This window comes from Macrobrachium nipponense, chromosome 22 (assembly GCF_015104395.2).
Source record: "Macrobrachium nipponense isolate FS-2020 chromosome 22, ASM1510439v2, whole genome shotgun sequence".
NCBI classification, from domain to species: Eukaryota; Metazoa; Arthropoda; class Malacostraca; order Decapoda; family Palaemonidae; genus Macrobrachium; species Macrobrachium nipponense.
The window spans coordinates 74,366,540-74,389,544 of NC_087213.1; the positions used below are offsets into that span (position 1 = coordinate 74,366,540).

Consider the following 23,005-nt stretch of genomic DNA (forward strand, 5'->3'; position numbering starts at 1 on the left):
CTTTCATTGCTAATGACCATGAATAAGATCAATAACAGTCACAGCGGATATTGGGGGGGACGGGAGTCGGTACTCCCCGGCGCTGTCTGCTGTTGCACGTGCAAACGTCGTGATTGGCAGATCTGCCACGACGTACGATTCATATTACATACTAAGATGCTTCAGTATAAAAAGACAAAATAACCCATAGAAAGAAAACTTTTACTGGTATTTAATGTTTTGGTGTCATTATAAAACAAATGAAATTCTTTCTCTATGTAAATAGTTTCGTACGACATTCGTTTTAAGATCCCGGCGCCAAGCTTCCATATGACGACAGAACCAGCTGATTTGGGCCAGTCGGAGCGCACCTGACGTTAGTGCTTAGTGTAACACTTGATATCCGTAAACCCTGTTCCAACCCTCGCTCCCCTTCCTTCCCAAAAACTCTCTCGATTTCATTTTGTGTGGTTCGGGGGCTATTTAACTCCAGTGACATCGAAGAGCACATCCAATGCCTATAAGAGAGCAGACTTACGAGACTCGTCTCCGTTCCAACGGTTTGAGGGCACTTCACCAAACATACAAGTGGCTTCATATGACACAAGATCTCCACGATCATCTTATTGAATTAGTAGGAACTGACTGTAAGACATCGTCTTATAACCAATAGGAACTTTTTGTTGATATTGTTAACTGTTACAAAGTATTTAGATATATAATCTAAAATTTGTCAAGTAACCTACAGCACTGAAACTTACTTTTACTGGTTGCTGTGTTTTGTTTTGGTTTAGGGTTCGGTATTAACGTTTTAGTTAAAACCTCCTAATAGTCTTATAGCCTACCTAAGTTCGCACGATCACCGGCAGAGTCCAGATCTGAGTAGTTTAGAGTTTTAAGTTAATTAGCCCACCAGGGATCCGAAACGTCAACCATGATGTCAATGAGAAAGTTGGGCCTCGCCCTCCCCCAGTTGTATGGGGGAGCTGTGACATCCCAATCTGCAGCAACTGCTGTTGCTGCTTCTGCAGCCGTTGCAACCAATAGGAGACATCTCAGTACGCAGGATGCTGGAGCAACAACAAAACCAGCTAAGACCCCAAAACGGGTGGTTTTCATTTCCCAATCGACGAATGTCTTTGCGAATTTGGCCTTTGAAGCCTGGATGTACAAGAACTGGTGTTTTGACAAGAAGCAAGTGCTCTTCCTGTGGCGGAACTCCCCCTGCGTTGTCATCGGCCGTCATCAAAATCCTATGGTCGAGGCCAACATGCCCTACCTAGCTTCTGCCGGGGTACCTGTTGCCAGGCGAAGCAGCGGTGGCGGTACCGTGTACCACGACGAAGGAAATCTCAACTGTACCTTCTTCACATCAAGAGACAGGTAGGGAACTTTTCCTCGTCAAGGATTTTCCAGTTAGATCTAAACTTAATGTTGCCCATATAAGGAGGTAGCTGTCTGGGGGTTGTCGGGTGGGTGGCTGTTTAGGCCAGGAACTAGCCTACTGCATTTTTTTTTTAATAGCCTTCATTGCTGTTTAAATCTGTATATGTGTATGAACACACAAGGTTGTTTGTATACTTGGGTAGTATTCTCATAGCTATATGTAATTTTACACATAGCCTAGTATGGATGCACTTTTATGTGCAAGTTTGCTTTACAAGGAACTCTAGATTTTTCGTGAGCAACGAGATTAGGTGAATAATAAATTTTTCATGTCAAAATAGTTGCTCCTGTCCTGGAAACAGTTAAAAACAATGTTTTTTTGATAACTTTTATTTTATTTTTTATTAAAAATTTTTTCATCTGGTTAATATATTAAGCAGGATTTATTCCATATATATTATGTAAATATATATATATATATATATATTATATATATATATATATATAGAGAGGAGAGAGAGAGAGAGAGAGAGAGAGAGAGAGAGAGAGAGAGAGAGAATTTAACAATTCCGTCATTTGGTTGACTCGACAGCATTTTCCAAGTTACATATGAAACGCAGTTATGTTGACCTAGATTGACTTTTTGACTGTATACGAGATTCGTCACCCCCCCCCCCCCCCCCCTTGTATTACTCGTTACGGAATATAAATTTAGCGGTTTCCGCCTTTTGATTGGTACTGGTTCAAACGCACTAATAATGATTAATCTATGGTTTCTTTAGATTAAGAAAATAAATCACAAAAACGCTCTACATTTTTTCCACTTGGTGTTAATAATTGAAAAACGCAGTTTTGTTGCACGTACAATGTCAAAATTAAATTCCAAAATACTGTACAATAACGCTGCCTTTGTGCTGACTGAGAAAGTATTGGGCAAGATGTTTTTCTCAGGACACTGAGGACAGATAAAGGTGACCTCTAGCCGCTAGATACTGATTTGATAGAGTTCAGGTTATTCGACGCCATCGGCTAATTTTTGTCAAGTAGGCGGGAGGATGCAAAGACATGTTCAAAGTTTGAAACGGCTGAAAAGGTCGATTAAAGGACGTTCTTTGTTTGCCAGCTGATTTTGATGTTTCGACCAAAATGAGTCGTAGGAGTTGTAATGTCTTGCAAGATTATCAGTTTTGTCGTTTTGCCAGTATATTTCAGAAAACATGCCAGTTAGACTTAAAAGCATTTTTTAATTTATTTGCGTCTGTTCTATTTTTTTAGTGTAAACTCTTGTAACTATGTATAAACAACGTTATTTCCCATAAATCTACGTGATTCCAAGATAACTTGACCTTTCTTCAATTGCTTATCAGTTTGTCTATTGTAAATTGACTGCTAATATTGACTTTGCTAATGATGATAATGAACAGTATTTTGGATCACGTACACCACATAATACATATACCATATTCTATAATTAGATATAGTTTGCGGAACTGTTCAGCGTAACTAGACTTAAATTTTTCGTTGGGTTTGTCGCCAATTTAAAGTCCTATTTAAGGTTAACTGTAAAAAAAGAATGTATTTAAAATATTTTCATTTATTACGTAACGTCTGTTTTACAAAATGGGATATTCAGTCTGTATTGAAATCCCGATCACGCAACGACAAAATGTATTTTTATTCATTACGATGTTGGTTAAAATAGGAATGAGAAGTGTTCAAACGCAAGGTACAAAAGTTGTGAAATAGCAGCTGTAGTTGTAAATTGTAGTACAGTATCGGTTTCACTGCCGAAAAATTCAGCTTCACTTAGGCGCTCAGCTCCGGTTGTGGTGTGAAGTCGGCTTTTCAGTTAGGCTTATGGGACGCTGTCGAGATAGGGGGTAAGAACGCTACATTCAGGACCCTCCCCTAAGCACCAGGACTGGCAGTCCACGTGTGTTGTAGGGGCCCGTACACGTGAGAGTGGAAACCTCGTTTATGGGAACCCGGTACTGGATCGCACGAGGAACCAAGCCTTTGTGCTCCCCCCGACAAGGTGAGACAGACAAGGATGGTGGTCACCGGGCATCACGTTGCAAATGAAACTTATTTTTTTTTTTTTTATAAGGACTCTGTGAAGCGCTCGTGCACACCTGCACGGTCTTATGAACACTTGTAATTGTCTAAAGTAGGTTACGCTATCAGTCTAGTTTTTCGCTCTCATTTATGTATACTTCCTTTAATGCTGTATTGTACTAGTAAGTTTTAAAAGCTCTCTTAAGTTAGGTTTGACATGGTGTTTAGGTTAACAATTTGCTGAGAACATATAGGGTGGCAATATGTCGCAGACTATTTTAAAGCAAAGATTTTTTTTGTACTGTGATAAAAAGAAAAGTTATAGCAGGATTTATTGAAGTTAAACAAGGAGGAGACCTGTTGAACTTGGCTCGAGGAATTGTGATTATTTAGTGTTCGGAATTTTTGATCAATGATGCGTTTTACGAGACCATTGAATAAGACTTTACCTCTGTTTTGAGTATTTGTGGTTTGCGAAGAATACTGGGTAAAGAAAGTAAGGTATAAATGCAATAGGCCAAGGTTATGTATATATTAGTTATTATGTTGACTTAAATAAGGCAGTGAGAAATCAGTCTTTATTCATAATATGCTGCACTCATCGATTTCCGTAATAGCTGAAATGGGTTATCTGTCAACCCGCTTTTGTAATTTTGCGTTTTGTAATTCATTTCAGTGAATGTAGTTTGTCGGTAGTTGGTATATTTTATTTGCTGGTAAAAGCTTTTTTGAAAATATTTAAGTTACACTAAGTCATGTCTTGAGTCGTGTGTAATCATTACAACTATTGAAATGCCGTAAAACTTACATCGACCTCAGTATAGAAATGCGAAGATGCGGACACCGGAATCGTACCTGTTAGGAAATTGCCCGTTGTAGAAATTTAGTATGCACTACTCCTGTTGTCTCAATTTTTGAATTCGGCCATGTAAGGACATATTATGGATCTCGTGTAGCAATTTAGTTGTTTATGATAGTCGTGATCCAATGAATGAAGTTATGTATTATAGACGAGGCAAATATGCATTTTATCAATTTTATTCTTAGTCATAAAGTCTACAAATTATTTCTTCGCGATCTGAGAAGGGATGAATAAAGAACATTCTCACAGTGCAAGGTGAATGTAAATGAAGCTCCTCACTGTGACTAAGACTGTCGAGTAACACACTTCTTTGCCAATCATTGGGAACAACTTTCTGCAAAATGCTTTTTGGAGATCAGTGAATAAAGCAGATTTCTCGCACAAATATTGCATAATTGGTATTAGCACATCAATAATGAGTTAAATAATATTGAGATGGTTAGCCTTGGAGATAAAGTCAGTGTTTCTCTTTATCATAAAGTGGTAGCGCCGATTTAGGAAATTTCAGTTTGGATTTATTGGACAGGCAGGAAGAAATCCAAAACTTAATTTGATTGTTTAATGATGGCTGAGCATATTTGCTTCACTCTTTACCTTTATACGTACAGTATAGCTAATGTTTGAAATTAAGAATTAATACTCTCATTTATTGTCATTAAGTGAGGAGAGGGTCTTTTTTTTCTAAAGTTATGAAATCATGTAGTGCGTCCTTGGACTCAACAGAAAGGGCAAATATTCGTAGTGTGTTATTGGGTTGAATTCTGCTGCGAGTGTTAATGGCTATTTTTGAATATGATAAGTTATGAATTGGGTACAAAGGTCTGGAGATAAACTATCTCTGTATTTATGTTTTGGTAGCTTTGACGAGTTATCTCAAGTTTACAAAACATAACCGCCAGGTTATCATATTTCATTTTCTCATTGTGAAGGAACTACACTTGGACTTATTCTCTCCGTCCGCGATACAAATGATCAATCATTTTAGGAGCATGTTTGCCTTCTGTCTTGTTGTCTTTAAGGAAATTTAATCCCCTAGAAGTTTTCTGTTTCACGAAAATCTGGAAGGTGGTACCTATAAGGTGTTCCCTTGTTTCTCTAAATGCACGTGATTTATTTAGGTCACGTGCGCCATCGCTCTGGCTTGTTGTCAAGGAGGTCTTGACTTCCTCAGATCGTGCGCATGAAATACACTCTCTCCCTCTGTAACCTCCGACAGACTTCCTCTCCACACCCCACCCCGCTCTCTCTCTCTCTCTCTCTCTCTCTCTCTCTCTCTCTCTCTCTCTCTCTCTCTCGCGTGCAGCTTTCACCTTCACCAAGTTGTGCCACAACCTACTAATGTGATCGGACCTTAGTTTATTATGTACAAAGGTAGCTGATAAGGAGGTTGTGTTATTGTTACGGGTGTAGATTACATGGGGGATAGAAATTTACCGATGAAGAAATAAACCCAGGGTACAAATGTTGCAAAAAGAATGCTCACATGCAATCGGTAAAGGATTGCTACGAGATTACTGGCAGGGCTGAAATACTATGAAGAAAACGAGGGCACCGACAAGGGAATGAAAGACAGGCAAATGTTAACAGTAAAGGAATGCGTGAAGAACAGATAGCAAATAATGGCATGCAAGTTAGGAACAATTCCATTTGGAAGTTTACCGTAGATTTTTAACTGACAACTGACGCTGCCTGTTCTAGAGTTGACCGTGACGGATTCTTGTTAAGTAACTTTAACAACATTAGGTACTTGCCAAATGTTACATCATTATTAAACGAGGCGGTAATTAATTTCTAATACGTATTCATTTGACTGACTGTTAAAGTAATAGAAACTGTTTTTCTTTATTTCAGATATAATCGCAAAGATAATCTGAGTGTAATCTGCCGCGCCTTAGAAGAAGATTTTGGAATACAGGCAGCTGTCAACGATAGAGATGACATCGTTGTGGAAGACCAGTTCAAGGTAAGGGCATTTTTATGTTCGTGGCTTAGGTGCAGACATCTTTCATACACATTATTTTCACACAGACTTGACTCTACTATATACTTTCATGTATAGGTAAACGAGCCATCGATAAGATGTACAGTTTTAGATCTTCATTTTATTCATATTGATTATATCCTTAACATTGGTAGTCATAGTAATTCGGGTTAAATTTTCTCATTTAATTAGTAGATAATTTCAACCGTTTGTTTCCGTTGACTGAAGTGTATAATTAAAGGTACTTGTTGTTCGGGAAGAACTGACGGCATTTTTTATGATTTTGCTTTTGATATCATTGGCTATAATTTACGATGAATATACTGATATCATTGACTGTATTTTACGATGAATATACATAGGTAATATTATTAAAATAAATTACGTCGTCCTCGTGAAGTCGTTCCACGAACGTTATGTTAAAATCTCAAACGGTCTTGGTCAAAAAGGATTTTTCGTGGAAGTAAGTGTTTATTACAACGTTGCTTCTTATGGCCTCGAGAAAGGCATCCAGTGTATTCCCAAGGTTGTAGATGAAAGTGTGTAATGCAGGTGGTAAGATTTTTTTTTTTCTTTCTTTATGGTTAGGAGTTAGGAGGTTCAGTATTTGTAAGTTGATAATTTGTATTTTTTCCGCATCGATAGTTCTTGATATTACGAGTTTAAGTTAGAAATCAACAGGATTTAGAGAGTTATTTAAATATTGACAATAACTTATACGAATTTTATTATTCTGTCCCATTTTTTACTTTATGCTGTGGGTAGACTTTATTCTGGGAGAGGTTATTATTGCTGTCGTTAGACGAATATATATAAAGTCAAGATTTATTTTTATCTTGAATTAAAATATTACGATACCACATGAATTTGTTTTGTACACAAATATAACTTGACATTGCATATTGTGCAAAAGTTAAGTATATCTTAGTTTTACCAGGCCACTGAGCTGATTAACAGCTTTCCTAGGGCTGGCCCGAAGGATTAGATATTTTTACGTGACTAGGAACCAATTGGTTACCTAGCAGCAGGACCTACAGCTTATTGTGGGATCCGACCCACATTGAATCGAGAAATTAATTTCTATCACCAGAAATAAATGCCTCTGGTTCCGGGTTGGCCGAGCCGAGAATCGAACTGTGGACCACCGGATTGGTAGCCGAGCGCGAAATCCACTCGGCCAACGTGGAACTTAACATATTGTGCAAATGTTTATAATACTCAACTGATTAATTTTTAAGATAATTTTTTAATCAAGTACTTTCAGCTCCGGGTTTTAGCTTCAGTGCAATTTGAAAATTTCCTTCTAAACCCGATTTCATTATGCAAATCTCATATTACCGGCTGCTCTGTGAGCAAGAGCCCGTGCTGACACAAGGTCAGCTTAATCAAAAACAACAACAACAAACCTCATTTTGTACTTTCTACCTTGAGTGAATACAATCATATGAGAGTATTGTTTGATAAGCTGTAAATTTGCCCATTTTTTTTAATAACCTAGGAAATGTATGCTTTTAGAATTTTCTTTTCCCTGTTAAGTTTGGGCATCTTTTTATTCTTATTTTTTTCATTCACATTACCGATGCCTTATTTAGTCCGACGAAAGTAACCTCGTGGTGAAAACTAGTACACCGCGATTGTACACAAACAACGACCAGTTTTTGTTTTCATCACAAATAAATTATTTGAGGTAACTTATTTGAACTTATTTATTTCTCATTTTATCGGACCTTGATTTAACTGTTGTGTAAATACCAGAAGACAGTTAGCCTTTATGAAGCTTTCCAGTGTTACCGGATTGATCAGACCATTGAGTTCGTGCTATTTCAGTTCATATGGCTAACTCTAAAATTAACGTCAGTATCCGAGACGGTTACTTTGCACGGAGAGTAAATCGTTCATGTTATTTTGAGAGGCTCAGGGGACCTATGTAGTCTATGGGCATCGTTCACTGTACAACTCTGCCAGATCATGCTGAGTGGTTGCCAGCACATTCCAGTGAGGTAACGTATTTAGAGTACGTAGTACTCTAAATATATAAAGGAGAACTGTCGTTCTCCTTTATATATAGAACAGTACCATTGCTAATGCCATTTTCCAATTATTTAAACCTCTGTTCATTTGAATTTTGACTTTACATTAAACTTTGAATAATAGCAGTTGTAAGTGTAAGCAATTTCACGAACAATTACAGTATTGTGGGCTCTTTCCTCGTCAGAATTTACTTGTATATGTCTGTTTACGCTTTTCCCCGTTAATCCCTAATGATCTTGCTGTTACTCTCTCTCTCTCTCTCTCTCTCTCTCTCTCTCTCTTGCTGTAATAGTCTTAACAAGCCTGCGCGGTCTTACCACTTCAGCATGTTGACTAAGCCAAAATTTTGCATAAATGTGTATGTATAATTTTAAACTTGTCCTCAAGCTAATGCCTGTTGGGTTTGCACCTGACTGGTATTATTTTATATTTGCTGCTTGGGCAGTATTGCTATAAACATACGAAGTATTGGGTGTACATTTGTGTATAACTTTTTCACTCTAGTTTAGGGATCCATCTCAGGAATTGTGACAAAGCAGTTGTCATTGTGATCAGCGATTTCATATTTCTAAGTAAATGAACTGATCTGAATATAGAATTTAGGCCATAGACGAAGCACTGGGAATTATGAGGTCATACAGCGCGCTGAAATGGAAATTGACAGTAGAAGGTTTGAAAAGTGTAACAGGAGGAAAACCTCGCAGTTGCATTGTGAATCAAGTGTTAGGAGAGGGTGGAAAGTAAGTTCAAGAAAGCGAATATGAAAGAGGGTACAGTAAAAGAAACGAAAGTCGTTGCAGCTAGGGGCCGAAGGCACGCTGCATAGAACCTTAAGTAATGCCTACAGTGCACTGCATGAGGTCCACTGACGGCACTACCCCCTACGCAATAAGTAAATGATAGTGTTAACTTTTAATATACATATCATCGCTTTTATATGCAAAAGTGCATTGACTAATAAGTTTGTGTGAACTGTCGTACCTAACTGAATGTATGGTAGGCTAGTAAGTCTCCAAAGCTAAAGAACCTCCTCTTCCCTGTTAGAACAAAATTGCCGTTGTGGATCAGCAGAACAGGATTTTAAAATGTCCTCTTGAGGCCTCATTTTTCAGTTGCTTTGACTTTTACAATTGGCAACAAATTTAAACTAATTTTCTTAATATTTCTTAGAAATATTAAGAATGCTCATCAATAAATAATGATGGATGAAATATTTTAAATAACTTAAAGAAAAAGTACTGCTTTTTAACCATTATCCATCCGACGTTGAAGATTGTGTTAGGCAATATGGTAGGTTTAGTCATCACAGATTTCACCTTCTTTGGCTTCAGGAATAATATACTAATTGGAAAGGTAGGTCTAACTAGATATAAATTGCATATGGGTACAATGAACTCATAGGAACCTGGATGAATTTCACCCAAAATACAGTCCTGTTGACGATAGCTTATATATATTATATATATATATATATATATATATATATATATAATATATGTATATATATATATATATATATATATATATATATATATATATATATATATTATATACTGCCGTGACACACGAAGTGACTTAGAATTTCTTTTTGGTAACTAGAAGTAGTTTTTAGTTTCAATTGTTCACTTACGTCTACAGCCCTACACAGGGACGATTCCCTCTCTGGCGGGCCCTTGTACGTTTTCGATTCAAGTTGTGTTTTGTCGTCAGTATCTTAGCTCCTGTAGAATAGGAGAGTCTTTAGTTCTTTTTAAAATTTGATTTTTTCTTGTATGATCTTCATTTCAGGCGGTATTTTGGTGTAGTCTTGGTGCGCAATGCTCAAATGCTCTCTCACCTGGCTTACAATTTGTTATAGGTTCAAGTAGAAATAGCCTTTATGCTTCACTTGCATGTCTGATCATAATATTCATTTCAAGTCTAAAGAAACTTAAGCAGTTTCTCAGATATGTTGGTTCACCATATTTTAGTGCTTTAAAGAATGTAAGAAGTGTTTTGTATACTGACCTTGCTTTTACAGAGAGCCAATGTAGCTCAATTAGTGCTGGGGTTACTCTGTCACGGTAACGTAGTCCTTTTATTAATCTGGCTGCTCGATTTTGTACCCCTTGCAATATTTTTTAGGTAGTTAGGGAGACCGCAGTATATAATAACGTTGCAGAAGTCAAGCAGCCTCGGAAGTATTTGGTTACAAAATTGTTTTCAGAGTATCCTCGTTTAAATATTTTCCAATAAATGCAATGTTTCTAATATGATAGTTACAGGTTTTTACAATATGCAATATATGGTTTTCATCGACAATTTATTATCAATAAATACTCTTAAGTTCACTGCTGCTACAATATTTATGGATGACGAGCCAAGTTATTTTTTTTTAAGTGTTCATATTCGTAGTGCACTATCAGATCCAAATACCGTACACTTGTTAACTTTCTGTCGTCCTCACGTACTACGCATAATAGTGTTATATTACGTAAGCATCTGGACATAGTACTCTTTGACCCTGATGTTGGAACGCTCATTTTAGCAGTTTTCTCTGGCGTTCTTTAAAGCCGTTTGGTTTACGGCCAATGATATGCATAGTTTTCTGGTGTTCGTTTCTCGACCCTTTGAAGTCGAATCGTTACGTTAGGCCATAAATTCGTGCATCGGTTCAGTTTACCGTCACAGGGAACTGGTCGGTTGCTGTTAGAATGTTCCAGCTTTGTTGCCATGGGACCACCAGTAGTTCTTGCTTCTTTGTCCGGGCATTTGCTCCCCACGCTCCGCCTCCATCGACCCCCGGCCCCCCTGTCCCGTCCGCTCTCCCTTCAGATGCTAAACAAAATCCAAGGCTAACGCGTAGTTATGATAAGCGGGTAGCGATAGGTACGAGGGATAGGTGAAGTATATGAGATGCTGTCATTGCCTTGTGTCATTGGGCCTTGGTTTCGAGGCAATACGGTTCCTTACTTATGCAGTAGATTGAAATTTGAAAGGAATACTAAACGACGAGTTCAGTGAACCCAGTCGCGTCCCCAGTGAACCCATTCACGTTGTATATCTAGTATCGTAGCAGAGGCGACTGAGGGGCCGCGAGACCACCGACTTGCACCGAGAGACAAGACCTGTTTGATGTTTGAAGGTACACAAAACGTCTCCAAAATCGACCAATTTTGGTTTGCCAGTTATTAATTTTCTTATTTTTCGCGTCTACACTAATTTGTGTACTACATCATATAATACTTACTCGAAACACAAATTATGAGATTACTTTAAAACACTGAACCAAAACAGTTTATTAAGTTACAACTTGCAATGCAGTGTGTATACCAAAGAACAAAATGTTTATCGTTATTAGAAAAAAAAAAAAAACATTCATACATAAATAGTCAAATTGGCAAGACTGCAGTGATTGGTTTACATACACCACAAAAAATCATGAATAATATCTTAGCCATTATTTGGTTGTTAAATTTTCTACTTTCTTTTTTTAGTAAAATTATTGTTGGCTACAATATAGCTATTTTCTTGGGAACAACAATTATTCAATAAAACGTTCGTAGAAGCCGGTATCATTAATTTTGCTGCGTTTTTCTGTACTATAACCTTCATTACTTATTGAAGTAGCATACTTATTATTTAACATTTGAACTTAAAACGTTACATTCATGTTTGTCCACCAAATGTAAAATTTTAGACATTCTGCAAATCTTGAATAAAAAGGCACAGTGATTTTTTTCCAAGAGTTAATAAAGCTTGAATAAAATCCTCATAGAATATTTGTAAAACTAAATGAACATTTTGTCTCTCAAAGGTGGAGGGAGGTAACGCTTTTAATGATAGTTTATATGAATTTTTAGAGAGTTAACATCCATCTCATTTAGTTTTTCATAGGGCTGAATGGTGCATAATGAATTTCGTTTTCCAAAATATTTACATCTAAGGAGAATGGAGGGAACTTCATTATTTTATTCATAACTTTCTGGTCATGTCAATTATTCCTGATACATTTCAACAAATTTACTGGAACATACACGAAAAAAAGGGTGGGGATACACTATTGACAGTTGTGGAGTGCTGGCAAAATAGGGCATTGCTTTCCCAATGATAAACCTATTTTTTCTAAGCTTAAATGACTTTCTTCAGTGCGCAGCGCAGAACATCAGCTTTTATGCTTTTAGTGGGAATATGTATAACTTATTTGAATTTAGACCTTAGTGTTCAACATAAAATGCACATGTTGCATCTTCACTACTGTCAAAGGCTGAACCGACAATATTTCTGCCGTTATAATGAAAATATGGTTTTAAGCGAGTTTCATCCACCATCAGAATCACTATTTTGTCCTTGGGTAGTAATGATTTACATTTACTCAAAATGTATGTCAGAAAATTTGAGTAATTTTGTTCTGATGCTGGGCAAACCTGTATGGAAAAACTCTCTCCTGATGGTACAGTAACTTGAGGGGAACAACTATATAACAAAAACACAATATTACCAGCTCTGATGAATAATCACATTTATTCAGTCAATAACTACAGCTGTTTACGAATTTCAGCACAGGCAAGTGTTTGAATGACTGACCATCTAAAATTATTGCCAAAACTGAAATAATTAGTTTTATAACAGCAATGCTATTGCAGTGTTACATACATCAGCAGTATCAGCTCTCTGGAGTTATTGAATATCTGCTTAATGATATTCCATCATGAACCACAGTAGGAATCTTGAAATCTCTTAAGGGGCTACTTCAGCAACATGAAAAATGCATATACTGTGCACTGTATGGTGTTTCATTACTCTGTACTCAAGTTTTACCTGTAGAAGAAGAAAGATGGTCTTTTAATATTTGTATGTGTATATATGAGTGAAACTTAGTAATGTCATGAGGATTCGGTTAGGTTAGTTATTGAATTTCTCCTGTAACCCTTAGAATACCATGCCAGTCTAATTTTATTCACCTTAACCAATCTAGGCCTGAAAAGTGAAAAGTTTGTCCTTTACCTTTGACTACAGTCATTGGTAACTTGCTTATTTCCCCATCACTATAATGTACTTAAGTTGTGAAGAACCTTTAACTTCTATGTCTGTGTTAATGTAACTCTTGAGTAGGTACCTTGTCTGAAGGTTCTGTCACAAAGTAAGGTATCATGCTTGCAACGTTCTTACTTGACACAGGCCCCTTGTCCCTATTATTGCAATAATGGTCTTTACCACATCTAGGCTTCTCTGCACTTGCAGTACGTAAGTTTACCCTTGTTAGGTTGACTTGTTTGATGTGTTTGCTCTTTCTTTGCACGTTGGTAACTTTTTATATGCTGCTTGACTTAACTGGCTACTGCTACCATTATTAGTCTTGCCTACTATGACATATGACTGGTAAGTTGCTATTTCCAAAGCTCTTATACTAAAGGCTGAACTGGAAGTAGTTTGACATAGGCTACACTATAAGTTGTTGGACATAGGCTACACTGGGCGTTGGTTTGCCATAGGCTGGCCTATATTAGACTGTAAAGGGCTCCATACACTGAACAATTGTCGTTATGGGCACACACACACACACACACAATTCAGACAGAATGAACGATCTCTGCACCAATTTCAGTCTGAACAAAGATTTTGTCTTGGGAAGACATAGCACCATCTCTAGAAGAGATGTGCACAATAGCGTTTTATCGGCAGACAAACGCATACATTGAACAACCTGTTTATGACAAGACTTGAGTCGCAGGCTAGCATCCTGGTCGTGACAGATTCCTGCTGAGATCGTTCAGACCACAAAACTCCACCCAGTTTTGCATTCAGACAAGCCCATACACAATGTTTTTGTGAACGATACAATTGTTCAGTGTATGGGGGCCCTATGTCTAGTTTACATGAGTACCTACTAAAATTCAGTGTAGGCTAAATCAGTCTTTCTTTATTTTGCACTTGACCTTGTTGCTCACAACTCCTATGTAAAATGCAGACTTTAGGCTATATTGTAGTCGAAATTCATTCGGAGACAAAAGTCGTATAATTGTTGCAGTGAACTTATTGCCAAGCTAAGATTTGCTTACCATAGTAAGTTTGTCAAATAAAAGGACACAAGATGTATCCATGGTTTGCTACGTCATGACATATAAAGTTTTATGGTCCAGTTCAAAAATAAAACAATTGAACCACGTAAAAACCTTGTGTTCAAGTGTTGTATGTACAGGAAGGGAGCTCGAGTTGGACCACCAGGGTCGATGTCATCACCTCAGGACGTCACATTCAACAGACCTCTCTCTGTGGTTTTGCTGAGCGTGGCTAATATAGGTTACTACATAAAATAGTCGTCTTTGGATTTTTTTCAACGTCTTGGTTTCCCTTGATATATTGAATTCTACGAAAAAATACATTTCCTGTTTGGGAATAGAATTGAAGTACATACCTACCTATGTTAAATTCTTGTTGGGCTTCAAATTGTTCTGGCTTGTATTACCGTATTACACATTTCATTAAGGCCATGTAAGGTAATTAATTAGATTGAGTTAGGCACTTGAAATTTAATGTTTTTTTTGAGGTAAATGAGAACAAGCTGAAGATTTTGTTTATTTCTCGCGCAAAGCATTTTTGTGTGTAGTATCTTTAATTTGATTTCCTCACATAAATCACGCTACATTATAACTCGAATTTCCTCTAATTTTGATTTAAAACAATATTGTCCTTTAGTTGTTATTCCCATAATGAACTTTACTAGTTTACAATTGCGTTGAACAGAACCTCTTTTACGAGTGGATTTTTTTTCCTTTTTATTAATCCTCGGTTCAATACATGTTTCTAGGGGTTTATCGTTGAGTCTTATTTTTGTAAAAATTTGTTGAATAAGGTTTCACTGACTTTTCATTTCCACTTTTAGGTGAAGATCTTAATCAGGAGAGAGAGAGAGAGAGAGAGGAGAGAGAGAGAGAGAGAGAGAGAGAGAGAGACAGACACACACACACACACACACACACACACACACTGTTTGACTTTCAGGTTCATACTGATAGTGATTTCCCGTCATTTGGAACCCAAAGGAGTAATTTGTTTTTATAATTTTTCATATAGTTATTGTTCCTCATACAAAAGTAGAGAGCTGTTTCACCAGTGTTGTAGGAATCTATTGCTATTGAATAGTACAAAATCATTTTTATTAATGGAATAGAATATTTTAAGCAAGCTATGAAATATTAAAAGTTGCTGGGTTGCTTTCAGATGGAAGGTACATCGTATATATTGTATTTTAAGGTTTTTTGAGGGTACTGAATGTCAGATTAAGTCTTTAACAATATATCACTTTCATTTTTCAGGTTTCTGGATCTGCAGCCAAGTTGGGTCGAACAACTGCTTACCATCACTGCAGTCTTCTGGTGAAGGCAGATAAAATGCAGTTGAAATTAGCTCTGCAAGGAGATAAGGTAAATTATTTTTTGGCACAAGATATATATGTATATATGTATACATATACTAGTTAGTAAATCCCAACATTGACATAATTTGTATTGTCCTTTAGTTTTAGTTAATTTTTAAGTACTGTAGTGTACAATAAAATTTATGTGAAATGCCATAAGTAAAGAAAACTGTGTGCTATACATAATATAAGAGGGCAAAAAGCCCTCAGAAGAAAGACATACTGTATTTCAGGTATTTCAGTATTCATTTATATACGTAATCATGTATTTTTCTGGCAGTGTTGCGTGACTGACCTAACACACTGAAAATCCTGTTGCTGTAATATGCTAGAATATGCTGTAGTCCTATCACAACACAACAAGGTAGTCTTGCATCATCTATTAATTCTTACAGAAGCAGTGTATGATACTGTTTACATGAACTTGAATTCTTAGCATTGAATGTTACATGATTGAAGAAACATGAATTATGACCCACTTTTGATTTTTTTGTGTTCTTAATCACTCAGAATTTCCCATTAGGGCAACTCTGAAGAAAAATAAGGAATTAGTTATTTTGCCTGAGTTAGGGAGAAAATCCGGGCCATATATTCTCAAGTCGTAACCTGAATTTATATAAAAGTGTTAGGGGCTCAGGTGTTTAAATCAGTACATCAGTGTTTGTGTGCAAGGATTGACAGGCAGTAAACATTTTTGAAGCAGTGCCTGAAAACATTCTACACAGAAATGATAATTGATTAAGAATGAGGCAAGACTTTTGTGTATGTAAAGTTGAGTATATCTTAGTTTAACCAGACCACTGAGCTGATTGACAGCTCTCCTAGGGCTGGCCCAAGGATTAGATATTTTTACGTGGCTAGAAACCAATTTGTTACCCAGCAACGGGACCTACAGCAGAAATGAGTTTCTATCACCAGAAATAAATTCCTCTGATTCTGCATGTAGTAACAATACTCATCCAGTCAAGACAAATTTGGTGGCTTGGGTGTAAATCTTATGTGGTTTCAGATACCAGGCTTATAAAAGCAGGTATATTACATGAAGGTGCCTAAGTAAATTTTTGAAAACTGGAAACTGTTTTCCGAAATAAACATGTGGAATGCAATACAGATTCTATTGAATTTTAAATTTTCACCTCTTTTCAGACTATAGACAGCAAAGCAACTGCTAGTGTTCCTGCTTCAGTAATTAATCTCAGTGAACTGAAAACTGACCTTACAGTGGACCAACTTCTTACAAGCATTGGCCGTTCTTATCTTCACTCTGCAAATGATAGTGCATCATTAACCCCTGAGCAGCTGTACCAAAGGTCCAGTGGTTATACACTAATCAATCCAAGTGAGGATTGGTTCCCAGGTAAGCTATAAATGTTGGCATATAGTAACCAATTATGCCTTTTGGTAGTTAAGTTGGTTTAATGACTAGAGATATACACATGATGGGGTGTAAGCCATTTAACCCATACTTATTCAGTTGTAGTGAACAGTGCAGTAGTACTTGAATGACAAAGTTTGGTTAACATAGTTAAGATTTTGAGTGCAGGTTATTTGACAGGGATAGGTTATTATTGGTTTATGGAAAAGTTTTTCATATATTTCATTACTACAAATTACTTATTGCATTAACAAAGTTAAAGTTTGTCATAGAAATTTGATAATTTTTAATTATATAACAATTGGTTAGAAAATTTGTTCGCAATTTTTTTTTTTTTTGCTATTGGCTTAGTCGGAGAGATACAGTATAGGACTTTCATTAAATATCACCATAGAAAGTTGTGAGTTGGATACAGTATGTATTATGAGAGCTCTGTTTGTTTAAAGTATGGAATGATTTAAATGTGGAGGACCAGGATCTTAATACCTGAAAAAAAAACTGAGAACAAGGAAGTATGGTTGGTCTACTGTGTCCATCTATGGTACCTTTCTTTGAGAGTTGCCCTCCTGATGTTGGTTGATCTTAAGAGAGTTGAAGCAAGATAGTGGAAAATCCACAATGTTGGGGAAATGTGTGAAGAAAAAATAATTACCCATTTATACACTTCCAGACAAGCTTCTACCACAGGATCTATCCTGAAGGTATCTGGAGGTGCATTTGTGATAACCACAAGTTTAACTATCTAATAATAATTAATGAGTAAACGGTGAATGGTCATTTTAGGACCATGGACACGGTAGACCCAAGCTTCAGTGGGTAGAATGTTATTGGCTAAGAAAAGTTGCCATAAATTCTATGAAGAATAGGTGATATCTAGACTATTTGGTGTTTACTGGTGATAGTGAAGAGGCTTTAGAGACTGGTGAAGCAGGGAGACTATTAAGACAAGTGGATGTAGGCCTTGCAGATATTTTTTTTTCAAATTTTTAACAAAATATTAAAAAAGAATTCCAGACAATCCCTATGACCAAACAGCCAACCCCCATAGGGAAGTAGTGCTGTCAGTGCACCTCATCTGGTGCACTGCAGGCATTAGTATTTGAGGTTCTTTGAATTGTCCCTTTGGCCCCTAGCTGCAACCCCTTTTATTCCTTTTATTGTACCTCTGTTTGTATTCTCTTTCTTCCATCTTAACTTTCCATTTCATCGTACTTTCATGTTATTCCTAAAAATTGTTTCATAGTGCAAGTCTTTTCCTCCTGTTACACCTTTCAAACCTTTTGTCAATTTCCATTTCAGTGCTGAATGATTTCATCTGTGCCAGCACTTGGCCATTGGCCTAAATTCTAAATGTGTACATTATCTTTGTATTAACGAAAGACAGGTCATGTTACTTCTACTTCTATATTAGCAAAAGACTGGTAATTTTACTTCTACTTCTGTATTAACAAAAGACAGGTCATGTTACTTTTACTTCTCAATCTCTGGAAGGGATGACTTGTGCAGTATAGGTTTTTTAGGACCCTTTGTAAAACTGGAGTTGAGACCCACTACATAGGGGTTATGAACATAAAGTTCACATCTTCAAACATTTGCTAATTAAGTCTTCCCTAATTTAGGCTGTAGGTATGGTATTCTGCTCTCTCCTCCTTGGTTTTATGTATGGTTTTCATGCCCTTTTTGAAAGTGTTAAATTGTCATTGTTGATATGTTCTGCATACTACTGTGCATATTTTTAAAAGTTCATTTGATTTACAATACCAATGTGTATTTGTGCAGGTTGTGTCGCTGTTGAACTGTACACAAATAAAAGTGGAAAAAAAATAAACATTTTTGTTCCAGTAAAAAAATTTTTTAAAAGTGAGTGGAATATTCAAGGACAGCACACACTATCTAATTTCATTTATTCACTTTCAGGTCTCCAGGCATTGCAAGAAGAACTGTCATCAAAATCCTGGTTACATGAAAAGACACCAAGGTTTACCATAACACGCCCAGTCACACTCCCTGAATGCATTGCACATGATACAACTGTAAATGTTTCAATACAGGTATGTGAATCCAATTACATTTTTTTTCTTTTGCTGACAAAAAGTTTTAGAAATTTTCTGTTAGTGCTTGAGTTCTTTGCTGTCTGGTTAGATGACAGATAGACTTTATGAACTGTAAATTAAATGCTAACTCACAGTACACTTTAAATTAAATATAAAATAGTGTGAATGAAGATAGTGGTATTGTAGGTGATTGAGTACTAAGACTTACAGCCCACTGAATAGTAGAATTTCTTGCCAAGCATAATTATACAGGAAATATGAGTTAGAGAACTTTATATTGTAAGCTTAGGCCAGAGGATATACAGTATATGGTATTGCACAAAGACTTTTCTAAATACATAAAAGATAAGTAATTTAATACTGAAATACATAATTATTGAAGTTTATATACATACACTGATTTACTAAAGGGGTAACAAAGATAAAATTTAAAGGGGACATTTATTAAGACTACATTTCAGTTTGGTAAGGTTGATATGATAGTTTGATAATTGGGGGCCAACACTTCCATATTGTGCTGATATGAAGGGAAAATTAATTACTTTTTATTGCAATAATCCAATCTAGAAGCACTATAGTATTTGTATCTCATCAGTTTGTTTCTGATACTCGCCCTGGGTCCTCATAGTTATGTTTTGAAATCTTATTAATTTAAAGACATGGGTAAAAAGCTGTACCTGTGATGGAGGTGATAGTGATTAAAAATAATTCATCTTGGGATAAATTACAATTACTCCTCAAAGAACGGAACATTGCATCTCCCTTGAAATATTGTAACAAAATTTGATATAATGAATGAATTGCCAAGACAGGTCCTCTAGTACTGCAGGAATATAACACTGGTATACTTTGGAATTTACCATGACTTTCTTTTCAAGGTGATGAGTACACAATGATAATTGTCTTGTACGTATAAAAAAAGATAATTTTTTTTTTTACTAAACTTCTGAGGTTTGATGTCATTTGTAGAAAATTTTTGGTAAACCATGTAAATTGAACAATTTTTGTTTTTATTTTTTGAACATTGTGCAGTAAAGTAGTTGTTTCAAAATATAGGTACCCTAGTAGTATTTATACTAACTCTATACATACATTGAAAAATGAATAAGAAAAAAAAATGTCCTTTGTTGACAGTGAGTAACAGAAGAAAAAATGTCAGCTATAAACACTCAAACTCTTAAATGATTAATGATCAATAGGGCAGGGAATTTGTATGCTTCATTCTTTTAAAACTACGTATAACACAAAAAATGCATTAATACGTAAAAACATACCAATTTATAGCAAATAAATGAACAAAACAAAACATCTCTTGCCAAGCTGGGCGTAAGCATCAAGGTCTTTTGTTATTGTCATGTTTCGGGACGCCACCAATAGACGGCGCTAGATATTGCCATCAGGTTTTCTATGATTGTAAATCAAAGAAAATGGACTGTGAATTTTAAGGGTAAACATTTTTCTATGGTGGTAAACCAGTGTCAACGTTCGCTCTTCTAAAATTGTCTATGGTCGCTCAGGGGTGACAGCCGCTCTAAGGGTTAAAGCAAATGGTGGAGTGGAAAGTGAAGGTATGCTTAACTTTCATCCTGTGATCAGAGTCTTTCAAAGCAGTCTCTCCCCCCTCCAGTCCCACTCACAAGGAGGTTCTTTGCCTTAGTTCTCTCCATGCTGCTTCAAAATGTTCCTATACTTCATACTGGGCATCCAAGTCTTCCCATTCTGCCTAGACTATATGGAGCATGCCAGCTGATTAGAATCACCACTAAACAGAATTACTTTTATCCCACAGCAATTTATTTTGACCATTTTCATTTCCACTCCCAACCACTAACCTGGGAAAATGTCAAACCTTCATTATTTCAAGAACAGTTTGGTTAATTTTTGTGGTGTACAAATTGTGAAACTGAATAAGAGATATACAGAATATTTACAACTGTAGAGATCTGTTTGCTTCACTGTAATTCAGAATATACTTGAAAGGGTTTTCTAGTACTTGTCTCAATGGTTATATGTATGGACTAATTTGCATTGTTTCTTGTTATGCTTAATTTTAGTGTATTTTAACTATTCTGTCTTCTATGAAAATTTTTCATTAATTGTCATGACTTCTTTTTCAGGCTTACCATGGTCTCATTGAAGAGGTAAAAGTGGTTGGACATGATGTGTGTCCTGATGTAGCTGAATTGGTCCAAGAAGTTGGAAAGGCTATGAAAGGATCACAGTTCTCCTTGGATACATTCCCAGACCTAGTGAATCGTATGAGACTACCTCAGCCTTTGCGGACCCAGAGAGTAGTTGTGTGAGCAGATCCTGTGCATTATGATAATGTAATGTTACATCCAGGTGGTGGGATTTTTCTATTGTGAATTAATTTAGCACAAAAAATTAATGGTAAGTTCTGTATAATATTAGCTCTTTATATTTTGTAATTCTAAACTGTGGTTATGTTTTCAGTTGTAACGGTAACTGAAATATTATTTACCTGTTGTATGAAAAATGGATTTTGTGGAACATGTTCTGAATCTCTTGTAATAAATTCAGCTAAAGTAAAAGTAATTATAAGTGTCATTATTTTGTATGGTAATTCATTTACACTAAAGCTTGATAAAAAAATTACTTTGTTTCAATGTTCCTGAGCGGAAAATGCTGGAAGGGTAAATTGTGGGAGTTTAAGATTATCTTAACTATGAAAAGGAATGGAAAAAAAAACTCCAAAATTAAGCTAAACCAGAAACTTGAATGAGTTCTGGGAAGGTTACATGTTTGTGTACTGCATTCAGGGTTCAAGTTTCAGGAACTATAGTTTTGTGGACTGTTATGCTCAATGAAATGCAACTCTTAGGGAAGGCAGAAGGCACACGTAATAATCAGCAATATTTCAATGTATGAGAATAAAAAATTATTTTTAGCACTTTCAATCAAAATGGCACAATTCAGTTATCTACACCTATGCACAAATTATTAAAAGCCTCAATAAGCTCAGTGAGTCATCATTCCAAATATGTCTAGTTGCCAATTCTTGCTGCACCAATTGTTATGAAATTCCTGAAGATAAAGTGGCCCAAGAATCCTGGTTGGTGGTGACTAACCCTTAAACAAAGATACACCCTTGGTCATTTGTCATTGTGAACCAGCATCCGGTAGGGAGAGCAAACTAGGACCTTGAGGAACTATAAAAAGTATACGTACCTACTGTTGAAGTTACTTTACATCTTAAACAGTGTTGAAGGTGTGATCAGTATTTAAGTAAAAGAAATAAAGGCCTTAGTGGCAGGGTTGGCTTGGTCTTGGCCTGCCACTTGGTGGCCGCGAGTTCGATTCTCGGGCATTCCATTGAGGTGTGAGAGATGTGTATTTCTGGTGATAGAAGCTCACTCTCGACGTGGTTCGGAAGTCGCGTAAAGCCGTTGGCCCCGTTGCTGAATAACGACTAGCTCCGTGCAACATAAAAAACTATACTACAAAAATACAAAATAAAAATGCTTGGCATATCTGGAAGGATTTCATAATCGCTTGTTTCCCACTTGGAGGTGTTGGAATATTTGCCAGATTTTTTCCTAACCACCCACTAAGATAAGGGTAGACTGCATGGGTTAGTGCATCCAGGGAAACATCCACTAACTCAAGCAAACTAAGAGCATTTTAAAAGGTTGGATGTAGGGGGGGGGGGGGGGGGGGGGGGGGGGGGGGGGTGGGGGGGGGGGGGGGGGGGGGGGGGGGGGGTTTTAGGGGGGGGGGGGGGGGGGGGGCGGGTGGGGGGAAAAGGCACTATAAACACAGCTGTAGCATGATCCTTCTAGGTATGAACTGTCACCAGATGGATCCATAACAGAGTGCAAGGGTTCTTGTAGCGGGACTTTGGAGGATTGTTACAGGGAAGGAG

The 23,005-nt window shown here is 36.7% G+C and overlaps 1 protein-coding gene across 1 annotated transcript; it reads left to right on the forward strand.

Moving 5' to 3' along the window:
* The first annotated feature begins 319 nt into the window (after positions 1-319).
* On the forward strand, positions 320-21,698 carry LOC135198812 (lipoyl amidotransferase LIPT1, mitochondrial-like). Its single transcript, XM_064226776.1, has 6 exons — positions 320-1,362; positions 6,134-6,245; positions 15,593-15,700; positions 16,840-17,050; positions 18,986-19,119; positions 21,240-21,698. The coding sequence occupies exons 1-6, from the start codon at positions 914-916 to the stop codon at positions 21,423-21,425; spliced, it is 1,200 nt and encodes a 399-aa protein (XP_064082846.1). The 5' UTR covers positions 320-913; the 3' UTR covers positions 21,426-21,698.
* The last annotated feature ends 1,307 nt before the right edge of the window (positions 21,699-23,005 follow it).

Bases quoted from the DNA above. Each gene is read 5' to 3' on its own strand.
- LOC135198812 (XM_064226776.1), top strand. From the start codon at position 914: ATGATGTCAATGAGAAAGTTGGGCCTCGCCCTCCCCCAGTTGTATGGG. The intron at 1,363-6,133 runs GTAGGGAACTTT...TCTTTATTTCAG, and splicing joins TTCTTCACATCAAGAGACAG to ATATAATCGCAAAGATAATC. The intron at 15,701-16,839 runs GTAAATTATTTT...ACCTCTTTTCAG, and splicing joins TAGCTCTGCAAGGAGATAAG to ACTATAGACAGCAAAGCAAC.